General features: G+C 40.9%; 1 protein-coding gene across 1 annotated transcript in view; it reads left to right on the forward strand.

Annotated features, from left to right (window-relative positions):
• Window positions 1-20,069, forward strand: part of LOC149443278 (cytochrome P450 2A4-like) — a 70,939-nt gene that overhangs the window by 22,674 nt on the left and 28,196 nt on the right. The window contains exon 5 of the mRNA XM_089655650.1: window positions 13,693-13,869. Coding sequence (XP_089511776.1) covers window positions 13,693-13,869 — 177 coding nt within the window. The remainder of the gene's footprint in view (window positions 1-13,692; window positions 13,870-20,069) is intronic.

Raw genomic sequence — 20,069 nt, forward strand, 5'->3', positions numbered from 1 at the left:
TTATGAATGGATATGAAGGGTAGAAAGGTTACGTAGAAGAGTGGAGTATAAGAACCAAAGAAACAGTGGATATCCTGGCATTAACATAAGCAATAAATAAATGCATATGGTTAAAGACATGGTAGATGGCGTTCATGTGAAAGAGCAGTTGATACTTTTTCATCAACACTCAGCTGCCAGTGGTTATAGAGGTATAACAACATGAATAAAATACCAAAGACAGTCACTTTGTGGCCTTAGACAGGTACCTATTTGTAGATCTGAATACCAACCAACAAGCCAAAATCTGATAACAATTGGAATATGTATTTACTTTATGCTAGTTAATACTGGTCCACCTTTACCAGCCATTCCCATTCTATTGATGCAGATGTTTGTCTTCACTATACAATAACGTGGCTACAATCTTTACAAAGCCATTGTTTCTAATTTTTAGGGACTTTTTAATGACTGACATAGTACCACTGGATTGGCGTAAGGCCAATGTGGTGCCTATATTTAAAAAGGGGTCAAAATCTTTAGCAAGTAATTATAGACCTGTTAGTTTAACTTCTGTAGTTGAGAAGATACTGGAGAGTTTAATAAAAGACCACATAGATGAGTTCTTGCTGGAAAAAAATATTTTAAGCAACAGACAGCATGGATTCATCAAAGATAGAAGTTGTCAAACAAATCTGATTTCTTTTTATGAGGAGGTGAGCAAAACTTTGGACAGAGGGGTGGCTGTTGACATGGTATACTTGGACAGAGAGGGGTGGCGGTGGACGTGGTATACTTGGACAGAGGGGTGGCGGTGAATGTGGTATACTTGGACTGATTGGTGGCGGTGGACGTGGTATACTTGGACAGAGGGGTGGCGGTGGACGTGGTATACTTGGACAGAGAGGGGTGGCGGTGGACGTGGTATACTTGGACAGAGGGGTGGCGGTGAATGTGGTATACTTGGACTGATTGGTGGCGGTGGACGTGGTATACTTGGACAGAGGGGTGGCGGTGGACGTGGTATACTTGGACAGAGGGGTGGCGGTGGACGTGGTATACTTGGACAGAGGGGTGGAGGTGGACGTGGTATACTTGGATTTTGCAAAAGCATTTGACACAGTTCCCCACACATGGCTAATATGTAAGGTAAAGTCTACAGGCTTGGAAAAATCTGTATGTAAATGGATAGAAAACTGGCTAAAATATGGTATTCAGAGAGTAGTGGTTAATGATTCATACTCTGAATGGTCTAGGGGTGTCAGTGGGGTACCCCAAGGTTTAGTGTTGGGACCCTTACTTTTTAATATATTTATAAACAATATAGGGTCTGGGATTATAAATCCCATTTCAGTCTTTGCAGAAGACACCAAGCTGTGTCGGGGAATAACGTCCTTACAGGATGTCTCCAATTTACAAGCCGACCTCAATGCTCTGTGTAATTGGGCAACTATGTGGCAAATGAGGTTTAATGTTGATAAATGTAATTTTCTGCACTTGGGAGCTAAGAATATGCATGCATCATACATACTAGAGGGGTACAACTGGGGGAATCAATGGTGGAGAAGGATCTGGGGGGGGATCAATGGTGGAGAAGGATCTGGGAGTTTTGGTAGATCACAAGCCTAATAATGACATGCAATGCCAAGCTGCGGTTTCTAGAGCAGCAAAATCCTCTCTTGTATTAAAAAAGGTATAGACTCCAGAGAGAGATATCATTTCCCCCGATAAAAATCATTAGTGTATAATATATAAGGGGGATATGATCTCCATGTATAATACATAAGGGGGGATATGATCACCTTGTATAATACATAAGGGGGGATATAATCACCATGTATAATACATAAGGGGGATATGATCTCCATGTATAATACATAAGGGGGGGATATGATCTCCATGTATAATACATAAGGGGGATATGATCACCATGTATAATACATAAGGGGGGGATATGATCTCCATGTATAATACATAAGGGGGGATATGATCACCATGTATAATACATAAGGGGGATATGATCTCTATGTATAATACATAAGGGGGATATGATCTCCATGTATAATACATAAGGGGGGATATGATCTCCATGTATAATACATAAGGGGGGATATGATCACCATGTATAATACATAAGGGGGATATGATCTCCATGTATAATACATAAGGGGGGATATGATCTCCATGTATAATACATAAGGGGGGATATGATCTCCATGTATAATACATAAGGGGGATATGATCTCCATGTATAATACATAAGGGGGATATGATCTCCATATATAATACATAAGGGGGGATATGATCACCATGTATAATACATAAGGGGGGATATGATCTCCATGTATAATACATAAGGGGGGATATGATCTCCATGTATAATACATAAGGGGGATATGATCACCATATATAATACATAAGGGGGGATATGATCACCATGTATAATACATAAGGGGGGATATGATCTCCATGTATAATACATAAGAGGGGATATGATCTCCATGTATAATACATAAGGGGGATATGATCTCCATGTATAATACATAAGGGGGATATGATCTCCATGTATAATACATAAGGGGGGATATGATCTCCATGTATAATACATAAGGGGGATATGATCTTCATGTATAATACATAAGGGGGATATGATCACTATGTATAATACATAAGGGGGGATATGATCTCCATGTATAATACATAAGGAGGGATATGATCTCCATGTATAATACATAAGGAGGGATATGATCTCCATGTATAATACATAAGGGGGGATATGATCTCCATGTATAATACATAAGGGGGATATGATCTTCATGTATAATACATAAGGGGGATATGATCACTATGTATAATACATAAGGGGGGATATGATCTCCATGTATAATACATAAGGGGGATATGATCTCCATGTATAATACATAAGGGGGGATATGATCACCATGTATAATACATAAGGGGGGATATGATCTCCATGTATAATACATAAGGGGGGATATGATCTCCATGTATAATACATAAGGGGGGATATGATCACCATGTATAATACATAAGGGGGATATGATCTCCATGTATAATACATAAGGGGGGATATGATCTCCATGTATAATACATAAGGGGGGGATATGATCTCCATGTATAATACATAAGGGGGGGATATGATCTCCATGTATAATACATAAGGGGGAATATGATCACCATGTATAATACATAAGGGGGATATGATCTCCATGTATAATACATAAGGGGGGATGTGATCTCCATGTATAATACATAAGGGGGGATATGATCTCCATGTATAATACATAAGGGGGGATATGATCTCCATGTGTAAATACATCAGTGTTTCATATAGTGAATATGGTGTTATTTGAGTTATTCACCCTGAGGCCATCACAGAGGACAAGGGGGCAATCTTTACATCTGGAGGAAGAGAAATGTATTCTCCAAGCACGGAAAGGTTTCTTCACAGTGAGAGCTGTGAGAATGTGGAATAGACTCCCTCAAGAGTTGGTCCTGGCCATCTCAGTGGATTGCTTTAAAAAAGTCCTGGATTCTTTCTTGGATACACAGAATATAACTGGATATAACATTTATAGGTAAAGTTGATCCAGGGAATATCCGATTGCCTCTCGGGGGATCAGGAAGGAATTTTTTCCCTGCAGGAGCAAATTGGATCATGCTTTGCTGGATTTTTTGCCTTCCTCTGGATAAACTGTGGGTATAGGATTATAACTTTTTTTTTATTTTTTCTATGGTTGAACTGGATGGACTTTTGTCTTTTTTCAGCCAGACTAACTTTGTAACTACAGGTGAAACTCAAAAAATTTGAATATTGTGCAAAAGTTCATTTATTTCAGTAATGCAACTTAAAAGGTGAAACTAATATATGAGATAGACTCATTACATGCAAAGCAAGATAGTTCAAGCCGTGATTTGTCATTATTGTGATGAATATGGCTTACAGCTCATGAAAATCCCAAATCCACAATCTCAGAAAATTAGAATATTCCATGCAATCAATAAAACAAGGACTGTACATAGAACAATATCGGACCTCTGAAAAGTATAAGCATGCATATGTACTCAGTACTTGGTTTGGGCCCCTTTTGCAGCAATTACTGCCTCAATGCGGCGTGGCATGGAAGCTATCAGCCTGTGGCACTGCTGAGGTATTATGGAAGACCAGGATGCTTCAATAGCGGCCTTCAGCTCTTCTGCATTGTTCAGTCTCATGTCTCTCATCTTTCTCTTGGCAATGCCCCATAGATTCTCTATGGGGTTCAGGTCAGGTGAGTTTGATGGCCAATCAAGCACAGTAATCCCACGGTCATTGAACCAGGTTTTGGTGCTTTTGGCAGTGTGGGCAGGTGCCAAGTCCTCCTGGAAAATGAAGTCAGCATCCCCATAAAGCTCGTCTGCGGAATGAAGCATGACGTGTTCCAAAATCTCCTGGTAGATGGCTGCGTTGACCCTGGACTTAATGAAGCACAGTGGACCAACTCCAGCAGATGACATGGCTCCCCGAATCAACACAGACTGTGGAAACGTCACACTGGACTTCAAGCATCTTGCAGTGTGTGCCTCTCCATTCTTCCTCCATACTCGGGGTCCTTGGTTTCCAAACGAGATGCAAACGTTGCTCTCATCAGAAAAGAGGACTTTGGACCACTGAGCAGACCAGGTCTGTTTTTCTTTAGCCCAGGTAAGACGCTTCTGATGTTGTTTGTTGTTCAGGAGTAGCTTGACAAGAGGAATACAACATTTGAAGCCCATGTCCAGGATCCATCTGTGTGTTGTGGCTCTTGATGCACTGACTCCAGCCTCAGTCCACTCCTTGTGAAAGTCCCCAACACTTTTGAATGGCCTTTTCCTGACAATCCTCTCCAGGCTGTGGTCATCCCTGCTGCTTGTGCACATTTTTCTTCCACACTTTTCCCTTCCACATAACTTTCTATTAATGTGCTTTGATACAGCACTTTGGGAACATCCAACTTCTTTTGAATTTAACTTTTGAGGCTTTCCCTGCTTATGGAGGGTGTCAATGATGGTTTTCTGCACAACTGTCAGGTCAGCAGTCTTTCCCATGATTGTGATTCCTACTGAACCAGACTGAGAGACCATTTAAAGGCTCAGGAACCCTTTGCAGGTGTTATGGCTTAATTATCTGATTAGAGTGGGACACTTTGAGACGAGAATATTGCACCTTTTCACAATATTCTCATTTTCTGAGATTGTGGATTTGGGGTTTTCATGAGCTGTAAGCCATAATCATCATGATTATGACAAATCACGGCTTGAACTATCTTGCTTTGCATGTAATGAGTCTATCTCATATATTAGTTTCACCTTTTAAGTTGCATTACTGAAATAAATGAGCTTTTGCACAATACTCTAATTTTTCGAGTTTCACCTGTATGTAACTATGCAATTGGGAGGTATGGCCAAATCTGGTGTAGATGCTATGGAACTCTATCAGTGCAAAAACAATTTAAAATTAAATTCTTTTATTCTAGAACATATTGATGAGACATGGGCTAATGCTTAGACATGTGCAGAATGAAAAAAATTATTCGATTTTGATTCGATTTAAATAATTTAATTTGGTTAAATTTGTTCATTTTCGGAATTCATTTAGCTTTGTTTTGTTCATTAATTTTCAAATTCAATTCGAATTTTCAGAATTTGAATTCAATTCGACCGCAATGAAAAGTATAGAATGCAAACTTATTCTATTTGAAATTCAAAGATGTTTATAATTTTTCTATTTTATTGTATTTAGTATTCTATTCTTTTCTATTCTATCCTTTTATTTTCTATTCTATTATGTTTTATTCTATTCAATTCTTTTCTATTCTAATATATTCCATTCTATTTGAATTCAAATTTATTCTATTCGACGTTCACATTTTGGAAGAAGGTTATATTTTTCTTTTATTTCCTTTTCTTTTCTATTCTATTCTTTTCTATTCTATTCCTTTATTTTCTATTCTATTTTATTTTTTATTCTATTCTGTTTTACTCTATTCTTTTCTATTTTGTTTTATTCTATTCTATTCTTTTCTAATTTCAGTAGGTATCTATATTCTATTCTATTCTCTCTTTTCTATTCTACTCTATTCTATTTACTCTTTTTTTCTGTACTATTCTATTCCTTTATTTTATTTTTATTATTTTATTCTATTATTGTTTATGATTTCATTTTGGAATTTGATTAAAATTTCTGATGAAATTTTTTTCGTTATTTTTGTATTCGTTTAAATGTGTTGCGATTGTAATTTGGAAATTCAAATGCATCGTAATCGCAGAATAACAAAAAAATTGTCCAAATTTAAATTCAGAATGAAACAAACCGCACATGTCTATTTGTGACCTTACGTTTTTGGTCGTTGGTGAGTTTAAAAACTAACTTGTGTTCTCACTTGATAATGTGACCTATTAGGGATGAAAGAGAGTTGTAACACTGAAGGTGCATTGAGATATATAAGAGGAGAACCAGCAAAGAGCAAAGTCGCAGAAAATTGAGTTTTTTGGGTGTTTTTTGAAGAGGTGGTCAACTGTACTGAAGGCAGCAGAGAAGTCTAAGAGTAAGAGTACAGAGTAGTGATCATTGATTTTAGCAGTTAGTAAGTTGTTAATGAGTTTTAGGAGAGCAGTTTCTGAGGAGGAGACTGAAAGGGGTCAAGAAGGTCATCATTGAGGTGGTAGCTCTCGTAGTTAAGAACTATGCATTCCAGGAGTATGGAGGTAAGCAAGGAGGTCGGTCGTAGCCTCCCTGGTGGTATTCCCGAGTGTAGCTCGGGGTAAAGTTTCAGCACCACAAGCGGTAACCCCGAGCTACACTCGGGAATACCATGCGCTGTTGCTCCGGGATCTGTTCTTCTCTTACCTTGTCCTGCGCTCCTGCGATGTCCCTCCTTCAGTGTCCCCTGTAAAGTCCTCCGGCTGATGCCAGCATCTGTCTTCTGGGTTCCTTCCACTGCAACGTCAGGACGTATGGGGCGGAACTGGTGGGAAATTTGAAAATGACAAAAAGTGACATTCACTAAATTCACTAAAATAACATTCCTGTATCAAACCATTTCACATACATTTTGTCCCGAGTGCTTTGTCCTGTGCCCTGCCTGCATTTTTACTGTTCTTTCTACCTGGAAACTGAGAAATGTCCATGGCGTTCAAAAAGCGTCCCTTTAGGTCAAAAGCGGTTTTAGACCAGCTAGAGAACAGCGATAGTAAATCAGAACCACTTGCAGAATTGAGTGATAATGATTAGTGGGGGAAATTCGTCATCAGACACTGAAAACGATTCTGTGACTTTGCTCAGTGATGTGCAAACTTGGCGCTCTTTTTTAAATTTCAGTGTTTTTGGTTTGATTATATTATTGAATTAAATTTATTATTTTATTATTATTTTTTATGATTATTTATTAAATTATAATTTATGATTTCGTGTTTCAAGTTTTATCATACCCGGGATGTTTACTAGACTCTTGTTCGGACAGATTTCAGTGAGTTATTCCTAAAAATTACAGGCCTACAATAAAAAAATACATATTTCCCTGCAAAAAAATGTACCGTTTTGAGCACAGAAATATGGACATAATCAGACCGCTAGGGAGGTTAAATTGATACATTGGGCAGAACTATCAAGAGATTTTAAATTATGGGGTAACCAGTGCACTTTTTGGAGGTTTGGCAGCAGAGAAAGATGCCAGTAGATAGGGAGAGATTGAAGATGTGAGTTAGAAATTCTAGGATAGAGCAGGAGGGTGACCATAGTAGGGAATGAAGTGAAGAAGCAAGTAGTTATGTAGGGATTAGAATAAAGTATAGCAGCCTGCTCTATGGTAGCAGGCTTAAAATAATGAAGCTGTTAAAGTGCAGGTGAATATTATAATTATTATATTATTATACAGGATTTATATAGCGCCAACAGTTTGCTTAGCGCTTTACAATATAATGGGAGACAATACAGCAATAATACAGTTCAATATAAGAGGGTTAGGAGGGCCTTGCTCCTTGGAGCTTACAATCTAAGAGGGAGTGGCTAGTGGTACAAAAGTAATAACCCCAGACACTACTAAACAACTCATTCACTCCCTTATTATCTCACGACTCGACTTCTGCAACTCCCTCCTCACCGGCTTACCTCATCCTGAACTCAGCGGCCAGGCTCATCCACCTTACCAACCGCTCCTTATCCGCCACCCCCCTCTGTCATTCCCTCCACTGGCTTCTGATTGCCCAACGCATAAAATTCAAACTACTAACACTGACATACAAAGCTATTCATAATGCTGCTCCAAACTATCTCACCGACCTGATATCCAAATACTACCCAACACGTACTCTTTGCTCCTCATAAGACCTCCTACTCTCCAGTTCTCTGGTCTCCTCCTCCCATGCCAAACTCCAGGACTTCTCCAGGTCTTCCCCATCCTCTGGAACTCACTATCCCAATCCATCAGACTGTCATCTACCCTCCTCACCTTTAGGCGCACCCTGAAAACCTATCTCTTCAGGGAAACCTACCCCTCCCTCACCTAACTGCTGATCTCCTCCACTCCTCCTACCACTCCATCCCCCACAGCCATTTCCTCCTGTACCACTATCCCCTCCCTCCTAGATTGTAAGCTCCAAGGAGCAGGGCCCTCGGACCCCTCATGTATTGTATTGTTACTGTATTGTCTCATGTACTGTCTCCCACTATAATGTAAAGCACTGAACAAACTTTTTGGCGCTATATAAATACTGTATAATAATAATAATAATAATAACTGTGGGTGATGGACTGGTAGGAGGAATAGAAGATTCCATTATTAGCTGAGGGCAGGATAGACTTCCCTGAAGAGATAGGTTTTCAGAGATCACCTAAAAGTGAGCAGAGTAGGCGATAATCTGATAAATTGGTGTAGAGAGTTCCAGAGGATGGGGTAAGCTCTGGAGAAGTCCTGGAGACGAGCATGGGAGGAGGAGACAAAGGAGCTAGAGAGTAGGAGGTCGTGTGAGGAGCGGAGAGTACAGTTTGGGTGATATTTGGAGACAAGATCGGTGATGTAATTTGGGGCAGTTATAAATGGCTTTATATGTTATTGTTAATGTTTTGAATTTTATCCGTTGGGCAATGGGAAGCCAGTGGAGGGACTGGCAATAGAATTTTAGGTAGCTATAATATCTTCATAGAGAATAAACAGGTGGCGCACACACCTAGTGCATTATCCAAGGTTTATTGAAAGGTATGAAAGGTAGAAACATACTCACAGACGAAGCGTGTATCTAAAAAGCATTTGCATAATGACGATGGCCACAACGGCAAGCAAGGTGTTCCAACTGTCAGTGCCTCTGAGGCATCACCAGCAAGGCTCCCATCATCCATCCACTACACATCTGCACCAGAGGCTGGTCAGTAGCTCTGAGGAAAGGGATTTGTCCCAAAATGCATCAGTCTTTTGACCGCACTGACAGTTGGAACACCTTGCTTGCCGTTGTTGGCCATCGTCAGGGGCGGACTGACAGCTCATGGGGCCCCCGGGCAATAGGGGATCATGGGGCCCCTGTGTCTTTGCCCAAACTCAAAAAAGCCTATGAAAAAGGTACCAGGGGCATCTCATGGGGCCCCCTACTGACCTGGGGCCCTCGGGCAGTGCCCAAGTTTCCAAATGGTCAGTCCGCCCCTGGCCATTGTCATTATGCAAATGCTTTTTAGATACATGCTTCATCTGTGAGTATGTTTTTACCTTTCATACCTTTCAATAAACCTTGGATAATACACTAGGTGTGTGCACCACCTGTTTATTCTCTATCTAGGGCTGCACCACTGAAGCATTTCCTTTGGTTGTCGCTGTCCTGGTTCCCTTGGCTTCCCTTTTGGCTGTGCATTTCCTGAGAGTACATACAATATCTAGCTATGATGTCTGTACAGAGGAGCTCTCATTATAAATTGCATCCATCTTATTTTTGAAGTGATGGGCAATCTCCTGGTCAGCATGTGAATTAGTAGGTGGAGGCAGTGAAGGACAAAGTAGAGAGAATATTTGGTGGTGACTACCAGGGGCGGACTGACCATTTGGAAACTTGGGCACTGCCCGAGGGCCCGGGGTTAGTAGGGGGCCCCATGAGATGCCCCTGGTACCTTTTTCATAGGCTTTTTTGAGTTTGGGCAAGGACACAGGGGCCCCATGATCCCCTATTGCTCGGGGGCCCCATGAGTTGTCAGTCCGCCCCTGGTGACTACATAAGAAAGTGTTAATGAGAGTGATAACATACTGTTGCTCTAATAATGTATGAAGTCTTGCTGGGATTTCATTTTGTGGCACAGATGCTCAAGAGTTTGGTTATGTTTTTTGAGACTTCTGGTGTTTTTGTCTGCCAAGGTTGTTTAGTTCCTCTGACAGCTTAACTGTAAAGGGTTGGTCAATTTTAACAGAGTGGTACATGCCATTGGGAGGATTGCAGAAGACTCAACGAATTCTCAAAAATGATGTTCCAAGTATATCAAGTCTGTTCCAGTATATGTAGAATGGGTGTGAGAGTAATTTTATATACAGTATATATATATATATATATATTATTATTATTATTATTACATCGAGTTTATATAGCGCCAAAGGGTTTGCTCAGCGCTGTATATATATACTCTTATATAATATGGCTTTCCATTCCCCAGACATCAATCAATTGTGCTTTGTAAGGGTTTTTCTTATTTTTAATGAGTTGAGTTTGAGCTTTGAGTATGGGACCCGAGTATACCAGACCTCTGACCACAGACTATAATACAGGCCGTTATAGTCTGTGGTTAGTATTTAGAGCATTAATATTTGCTATAGTAACTTCTTTGTTCCATAAGAAACCTTTGAGCATCAATTATCTGCCATTACTGTGACACAACATAGACTGTACTACTCCGCAGTATTTTCCGTCTTAGAGTTCCTAAAGTAACTGGAGAGGGAAGTCTGGGCAGAGAGCCAATTTTGAAATGTGTTTCTTGAAGACACACTATACCGCTCCTCAGTTTAGACAATTCCTTAAGCACTTTATATTGTTGGGAGCTGAAATATTTACAGCTATAGTATATGTGTAGAACATATAGTAAACTAAAATAGTCCGCATAAAAGTCTGCAACCTTTCTAGTTAGGTATGTGGGTGGAAGCAGCATGGCGTGGGGGCAGTGAACAAGCTGGAGAAGTGGTGTACTCAGAATCTGGTGCAGCTGTGCATGGTAGTCAATCAGCTTCTAACTTCAGCTTGTTCAGTTACGCTTTGACAATAAAGCCTGGAAGCTGATTGGTTCCTATGTAGAGCTGCACCAGATTTTGCACCATGCAGTTTTATTACATAACACCCACTGAGTCCAGTTGCAATTACCAAAACTTGTATTGAAGGAATGGTTCAAAGATACAAATAGACCAGCAGGAAGGCACCCAGCTGGGAACACTCACAGTTCTGTGCAGTAAGGTAAAGTGGAGCAGGTTCTGATGCATTGATAGCACCTGACTCGAAGGTGAAATGCGGTGTGGCCAGTCTGAACCCAATGGGGAAGATTCCTAGGAAGGATAGTGTGCCCCTATCCTGTCCCTGTTCGTCCAGAACCTTTCTCTACCACTACTTTCCCTGACAGATAGGTAATCTGCCTCTACACTATCCACTCGCAGAATGTGCACCAATCCTGGGAGCCTGGGTCTTAAATTGGCTCTGCCTAGCCCAAGATAGCCACCAAAGTCACATGGGACAGCTACATCCAAATGGATTGCTGCACAGTGACTCAGGAGTAAGTTCCTCCTAAATTCCTCTACCTCTGCAGTGCCACTACGGTTGAGCACCACCTGCAGTGGAGGAAAGAAGCTACACCTGCCTACAGGCATGTAATAGAACACTTCACTGTGAGTTTAGAATGGAGGAGAGTCAACTGAACCTTAATTCTCCTATATAGCTTTGTGTCTACAAATTCTCTCAGGATGATTAAATTCACTTGTTAAAGTAGCAGCTTTGTAGACTCTTAATTAGGTGGTGGTAAAGTATGGTACATACTGTAGAACAGGTGGCATCAGTTCTGGAGAACTGGGGACAGCAGGAACTGTTATATATCACTAGTTTTGCAATGATATGCTGCTAATCTGTTTTCAGTACACTGTGTGTTTTCTTTTATGGGACCTCAGACCTTCACTAGTTATACAACTGGGAAGGGAAAGGTAAATGCTGTACTGGGACTTGTAGAGGGCCACGTCAAAAGGCCTTCACAGTAATCAAACACAAGATGCTCTGTCAGTGCTAGAGAGGCAGATCTATTACAGGTAAGGATGGACCACTTTATGCTGTTGAACAATCATGACAGAAATATGATATGACACATGTGGTTCGAGAAAAAATTTCCATCCTGCTTCTTCAAAGTCTCTCATAACTGCAATAAAAAATTAACAACAATTTGACCAAGCTAATGAATAGACAATTGAAGGAGAATCTTAAAAGAAAAAATTTCAACTGAAATTCTACTAGTACATGACCGGCTTTATGTCACTCTCCATGCATTGGTGGTCAGTGGAGCTTTCCCCCTCTTCAAAAATTGGTGGACAGCGGGAGATGGGAAAGTAATGTAAACTTATACATGCAGATTGGTGTCCCATTTCAGTGTCTAAACCATGAGGTCACCACTGGAACTATGGGCATACTATTGAGGAGAAAATTGCTCCACCTGTCAATGTGTGGATAGATGTTGAACCAAGTGCTTGAGCAAGCATTTCAGCTCTTGGCTCTGGGATATGGCCAAGATTCTGTCAGGGAGCGAGGAGCCAGACAGACAAAGAGGTGCAATTAACGGTAGGTTTATTAATATAAAAATAAGACAAGAGTCTGTGCAAGTCCAACAGCGGAAATTGTAGCCAAAGCCGGGGTCAAGATCCAGGAAGAATCGTCGCCAGAGTCGGGATCAGGAGCCAGGAAGAATCATCGCCAGAGCCGGGATCAGGAGCCAGGAAAAATCGTCGCTAGAGCCAGGATCAGGAGCCAGGAAGAATCGTCGCCAGAGCCGGGATCAGGAGCCAGGAAGAATCATCACCAGAGCCGGGATTAGGAGCCAGGAAAAATCGTCGTCAGAGCCGGGATCAGGAGCCGGGAAGAATGGTCACCAGAGCCGGGGTCAGAAGCCAAGAGGAGTCTTAGCCAAAGCCGAGTCGGTATCCAGGAAAGCAATGAGTAGCTAAACAGGAGCTTGCTGTTGTGCAACAGACAGGACACGAATGCAATGGACAGCTACAAACAGCAGACTTATATGTGATAAGCCGTCACCTCCTGGGGGAGGAGCCACAGAGGGCTGAAAACATAAAGGATCCCACAATGCTTTGCAGACACCTAAGATGGATGCCAGCACATGGAGCAGCACGAGGTCTGAGGAAAGGTAGGACCTTGACAGATTCATGGGACACCAGTTTTGTTTATATCCTGGGAAACTCCCACAAAATCAGTGATAGTTAGGGAGTGTCATTCTCTGCTTTCAGAGAAGAAAAAAATATTCTGTGATTTCAGAGCCTCTTTGAGCATTAGTTTTTCTATATTACATGCAGCTACAGAGGTCTTTAACAACCTGTTTGAAAGCTTTTTTTACTGATTGTTAAAATACGTAAATACCTTACTGTCCATAGTCTAGGCACCAGTTCACTTTAAGAGTAATTATTCAAAACTAGAACACTTTTATATACCTTTTCTCTTCTCTCTCCTAAGGTATATACTACATTTGAGAGTCTAATGAGGTATCTTCCGGGACCCTATCAGAAAGCGTTTGCAGACTGTGAGCATGTGAAAGATTTCATTACTGAGGAAATTAACTCCCACAGGAGATCCCTGGACCCAGTGTCACCTCGAGACTTCATAGACTGTTTCCTCATTCAGGCCAACAAGGTAATAGGCTGTATACATGAGGCTGTAACTTAAAGGGTCAGTAAACACTCTAATGCTGAGGGCCCATTTAGACTTTTCCTTTGTGGTAATGTGCAGTAAAATGTGCACAATGTGCTGTGCCATTTATTTAGAATGGAACCCCAACACACAACTCAAGTAACTGGTAACATAGTCCGTGAGGTACATCATATGTAAACTGTAGGTTTCCCTGCTTAAATGGCATTGTTGTTATTTTCAAAATGAAAATAAGTGGAACTTTATTCATATAATGTAAAAGGTATGGGTTCAGCAAGCGCTTAAGTGTGGAAATCGGCTAGAACACTAAAAAGGAAGACCATATAATCTTCTAAAATCATATAATAATTCCGGCTTGTTTGATTCATATGCGCATTTATATTGCGTCTCTGGTGAGTGTGCATTCTTATTATTTTCCCGCACATCACCGGATTACCGAGATTGAGGAGTCACCCACTGGAATATTGATACCAGCATCACTCTTTGCACCCATTTGAATGTTGATTGGAATATTGATTGCTTTTAGTGTATAGGTGTCGGGAAATACACTACCTGTTCCTTTTAGATTACTAGACGGACTTTATTTTCATAATATATTATACATGCGATTATATTTATCTTTCTGCATTTATTTTTCTATTGTATATTCAGGCATCTGCATCATATCTCATTACTATTTTTTATAGTGCTGCACTACTTGTTTTTTATAGAACTTTATTCATATGTTTAGTTCAGGACAAATGGGAAGAGTTGGAACCTCAACCGGGCTTTTATCCCTGTTTGGTCTGTCTGCCCTCACTTTTTGTATGGTCATGAAAAAGATAACAGATGATTCAATCCTTTCAAAACTCTATCCAAATCTTAAAAATAAATTTATGAAATGCATTTCAACTTTGGCAACCTCTTCAAAAACCAAACTCAGACATAACACTATTGCTACTCACTCTTTAAATTTGGTTATTACAAATCTTTTGGTAGATGTTAAACATGCATTACCTGATACTTAACTAAAAGGAATTGCAGAAAAAACAAGAATAGAAAGCTGGCTACAAAAAGAGTCTGTGTTGTTGAATTTTAAGTGGGTGGGATTCTCTAACGATTGGATTCTTTTCCTATCCAACCCTGGCTGGGTTTTGTCAATTTTCTTGCCCTGAATTACTGACTCCCAACTTAAATCTTGCTCTGTGTTTGATGCACAGTTTGTGGGTCTTCTGGTATTGGTCCTTGGCTCAACTGCTGTTTTTCAGGTCACCTCCTTGGTCCATTTATGCCTGTTTGGATTTGACCCCCAACTTGAGTTCTGATTATCTTGTTTGTGACCCACTAGCACTTTTCTAATCATTCTAGCCTGACCTCAAAAGTTTTTTCATAATTTTTTAAAGTCTCATTCAGTACTTATTACCTATGGTCAAGTTCCATAATCCTCTGCAAAATTTTCTGGGGGAACCCAAACTACACACAGAAAGCATACTATAGATGTGGATGCCAGAGGTAAAGAGAAGTGCTCCAGCGATCCATTCATCCTTTTGTTGCCCACGTAACTCTGATCCATGCCATTCCCACCCAATTACAAAGGTATTTGAACAATAACCTTTAAAACCCAAAGCTCATGTGACCCTCTTCAGCATCTCTCCTGGAAGGGAAGATTTATGCCATTGCCCCTCAGTGTGATGTCAAGTCTTTGCTGGAGTTTTAAAAAAAACTTTGAGGACCTCAATGATGGGCAGCTAGTGGGAAGTGTCCACATCCCCAGGCAATAACATGGACACCTGACGAAAGACATTACAACTTTGTAGTTCAGAAGAAAAGGGGACTTGGGTCCAAGCATGTGATATGACCTAAGGTAAGTTTTTTTTTAATTTTTATTTTAATTACTGGAGAAATTAGCTAATAAGGGATAAACATACAGTAAGTGGGGTGGTTCACTGTCCAAATTATTGCTTTAGGATAATTTTATGTTAAAGCTCAACTGAGATCTCACACAATCATATTCCTTTATAGTCCTGTATTCCCTGCAAATCAGAATTTGTGATTGATTTTTTCCTGGAAATATATTAAAATACCTTTTTTGACCATTCTTCTTCCCATCTTCCTCTTTCGGTGTTCTGTACTGACAGAGCTGAGTAACAACCACACCCCTCAGTACATTTATCATCACACATACTTGTATTACATAAGAAGAAAGAGGGCATGACTGACCAGATCTGATTATTATTAATATGACAGGTACTCATATAGAACCATCAATTTATGCAATGCTTTACATATACTGTATATTGTAAGTGCACAGTCTGTTTTATGTTCTATATGTGAAACATTGAATAAGGTCAAAATGTTCTTTGCTGTTAACATGGATTCTAATCAAAGTTGTTTTGCTGAAGTTAGTAATAAAAATTCTTTTGTGCAATAATATATAACCATTTAGTCCAACTCCTAAACACCAATCTATTATCTGGTCATAAAGTAATATTCAGGGCATAGTTACAAATCATGTGGCCTCGTATCGAACCTTTGATGGAGCCTGCCCATGATTTGGCATACGCCACCCAAACCCTTCTGGTAAAATTTTGGTGGCAGCTGTGATTTGTCATCTTTAAGAGGAATCTCCTTTATCACTAGGGGAGAAAGGATTTATATTGAACTCTTTTTCATGTGCCCTTGCCATTCCCCCCTTTTACATGGCAGGGGCCCATTTTCATTAGTATTATGATAATCAACTTTTTTTTCTGTCTGGGCCCCTACCACCACTCAGGCCCTACTGCAACTGCATGGGACCTTATAGAGGTAGATCTGCCACTGGAAATTAAAGCTAACCACTAAGGCCTCACTAACATTTCAATGTATGCAGGGAAGCAATCAGTGAAGTGTGTTTTTTTGGGCAGAGGCTGAATTGTACTGGCAGGTAAGACACCCAAGAAGACAATAGAAAGCCACAGCTCGAATGCTGTGAACGAGCCTTTGGATCAGGTAGTTCAGAGAGCTTCCAGCATCTGGTACTCCAGTGCCATTGAGAATTGAAACATGGGCCTTTAGTTGGACAATCCTACTTCACAGTTATTTTTAGCACTCATCAAAAAATCATATGACAAAAATCGCTTTTGGAGCGATCGTACAATAATCTGATCGTTAGTATGCAACTTTCGAGAGCTGATCATGACAGTTCAAACAACAATATCTGAAGGGACAAGCGTAAAAAATGTTCTTGTATGTTACCAGAATGTACGATTTTCATTTAATCAGTACAGTATTCATCTGCAAAAAATCAAGTAACCAAGACCGCACATGCTCTGAAACGAAAGAATACATAACAATACAATACATTAAATCATTGCAGGAAGTTGTATTCTGTCTTAGAAGAATTTTAGTAAGTTTAGTAACCTGTTTATTGTCGATATGGGACTAGCATGCAAAAAACACCCCGGACAATCATTTGTTTGATGCTGTCATCATGTGTACAAGGCTTAAGTCCAAGCATAGATATGAGACGGCTGTTAAGGGATGCAATTATTGCACTGTCATTGCAAATCATATGTGCCCACAGGTACTTCTGGTAGGTAAGATGTCCAAGATGACAACAGGTAGCCACAGTTTGAATACTGTAAAAGAGCCTTTGGATAAGGCAGCGTAGAGTGCTTCCATCTCTTGGCACCCTGCTCAATACCTCTATGCATTGAATTGTTGGCAACCAGTTGGACATTCTTGCTCTAAAGTTAGTCCAACCATAGATATGAGATGGCTGTTAGAAAATCATACTATCACACCATCATTGCAAATCATGTGTGCTCACAGGTACTTCTGGTAGGTAAGAAATCCAAGAAGACAATAGGTGGTCTCAGCCAGAAAGCTTTAAAACAGTCTTTTGATCTGCACTGGGATTGTCTGCACTGTATTCTGAAATAGGAGAAGAGGTGGAGTTCAGGAGTGACCGATGCAAATCCTTCCATTTCTGTCATATGAAAGGCAATGATATGGCAGGATTGAATACAGCCCAGAAATATTAGACAGAACTTAGGCACCTGTTAAGAAGGGTCACATTTATACCCCCAGGTAGAATAGAAGACTGCCTCTACAATATTTTCTTTATTTATGATTTCTAATTCATAAAATATTATCAAAGGCCATACATATTGTAATAAAACTTGGAAAAAAACATGGAAGTTCAATTCTTAGGGGTCACTCCTCACCTGTGTCCTGCCGATGTGCTATATCACCTTCTTACACCAGCTTGTGTGGAAGCGAAACACTGCAACAAACATGGTCACACAATGGTTTCTTGGAAGCAGGTCCAGACTAGTCATAGGGAGGATCGGGCATTTTCCCGGTGGGCCGGGGGCCTTCCTGGATAGGAGAGACGTCTCCTTCATCACCCCTCTCCCTCATCTCCTCCAGAGCCCCCCTCCCTCATCTCCCCAGTGGCCCCCTCCCTCATCTGCTCCAGCGGCCCCCCTCCCTCATCTCCTCGAGCACCCCGCTCATCTCCTCCAGCGGCACCCCTCCCTCTTCTGCTCCAGCTACCCCCCTCCCTCATCTCCTCCAGCAGCCCCCCTCCATCATCTCCTCCAGTGTCCCTCCTCATTTACTCTAGTGCCCCCCTCCCTCATCTCCCCAGTGGCCCCCTCCCGCATCTCCTCCAGCGGCTCCCTCCCTCATCTCCTTCAGCAGCCCCCTCCCTCATCTCCTCCAGCACCCCTGTCTCCCATTTCTCTAGTTTCTTTCTTTCTTTCTTTCCTTCCTTCTTTCTTTCTTTCCTTCTTTCACTCTTTCTTTCCTTCCTTCTTTCACTCTGTCTTTCTCAGCTACAAAAAATGTTAAAAAACAATAAAATATAACATTGTGAAAAATTAAATAAAAATAAAAACCTACTGACACTAGTGGCGGAATTACCAGGGTTGCAAAGGTCGCTCTTGTGACCAGGCCCTGGCGTTCTGCCACCGGGCTGAGTGGAAAGGGTCCCCGGGCTTTGGGCTGCTCAGTCCAAATTGCCCGGGCCTATTTTATGTCCCAGTCCAGGCCTGCCTGGAAGTCAGTTCATCTTAGAACTGAGGAAACAATAACAACCCCCTTTAATGGTGTCAGTGGAAACAATAATAGCCCTGTTTTCACTGGTGTGAGTGGCAACCCCTGTTCACTGATATCAGTTCCAGCAATATTAACCCCTCTTCACTGGTGTCAATACCAGAAATAATAACTTCATCTTGAGGGGTGTCAGTAGCAACAATAATAATCCCCTTTAACTATTATGATGGTTAAAATTAAACAATAAACTCTCCCCCCATTAACTGGTGTCAGTGGATACAATAAACCCCCCCTGTATTGGTATCAGTAGGTAAAATAATAGCCCCAGCATTTGTATTCATTGATTACATTTCTGATTGCACCACTCTGCATTGCTTCCTCCCTTGACATCATTCTGAAACTATAGTTTCTTTGTTGAGCAGTATCTCATTCTATCTTACTAGCAGTGCAGAGTGGTGGAAAGCAGAGAGCGTTACAGCTTTTGTCACCCCTCTGTCACTTTGCATTGAACTGTGGGCCACCAGTAGGACAGACCTGTTCTAGACTTAGGCTAACAATAGACATTAGAAAGCTGTTAGAACATCCAGCTGTCACACCGTTGTTTCAGATCATGTGGAAACACATTTTCCACCATTATAAAAAATTGACAAATACCTCAGTAATAAAAAGTGCCAAAGGAACAACAGTTAAAATGTACTCTATCTTCCATAAAGGCTTCTCCTGAAAGATTAGGATGGGTATGAGTGCTGCCCTGGAAGACTTCCTAGAAAATGAGTTACCAGGTACCTAACTCTTTTTCCTCACATTGTCTTCCAGTGCAGCATCTGAGAGGATTAGCAAGGAATGCTTAGGGGGGTCCACCACCTGGATCACCTTCCTACTGAAGGACAGATCTTGGCTGGACAGCTGTTCTATGTGGACTTAGGCTAAAAATAAGTGCCTTAGGAATGTCTTAAAGCTTTACCATGTTGCTCTTCTGCAGATCTGTGCCAACAAGTCCCCTGCTTTCTCTGCATAGGATGAAGCCCATGCTCTGGTAGAAAGAGCTGTTACTCCTCTAGGATGTGTCTGGTTTTGTGTTTGGTAGGTGAAGGCTATTGCTGATTTTATCCACCTGGTGATTATACTTTTGGAGGCTTGCTGTCCCCTTTTTGGCCTCACAAAGAGGG

Source organism: Staurois parvus, unplaced genomic scaffold, assembly GCF_062004578.1.
Source record: "Staurois parvus isolate SC_StPar_1 unplaced genomic scaffold, SC_StPar_1.0 ptg000860l, whole genome shotgun sequence".
Taxonomy (NCBI): Eukaryota; Metazoa; Chordata; class Amphibia; order Anura; family Ranidae; genus Staurois; species Staurois parvus.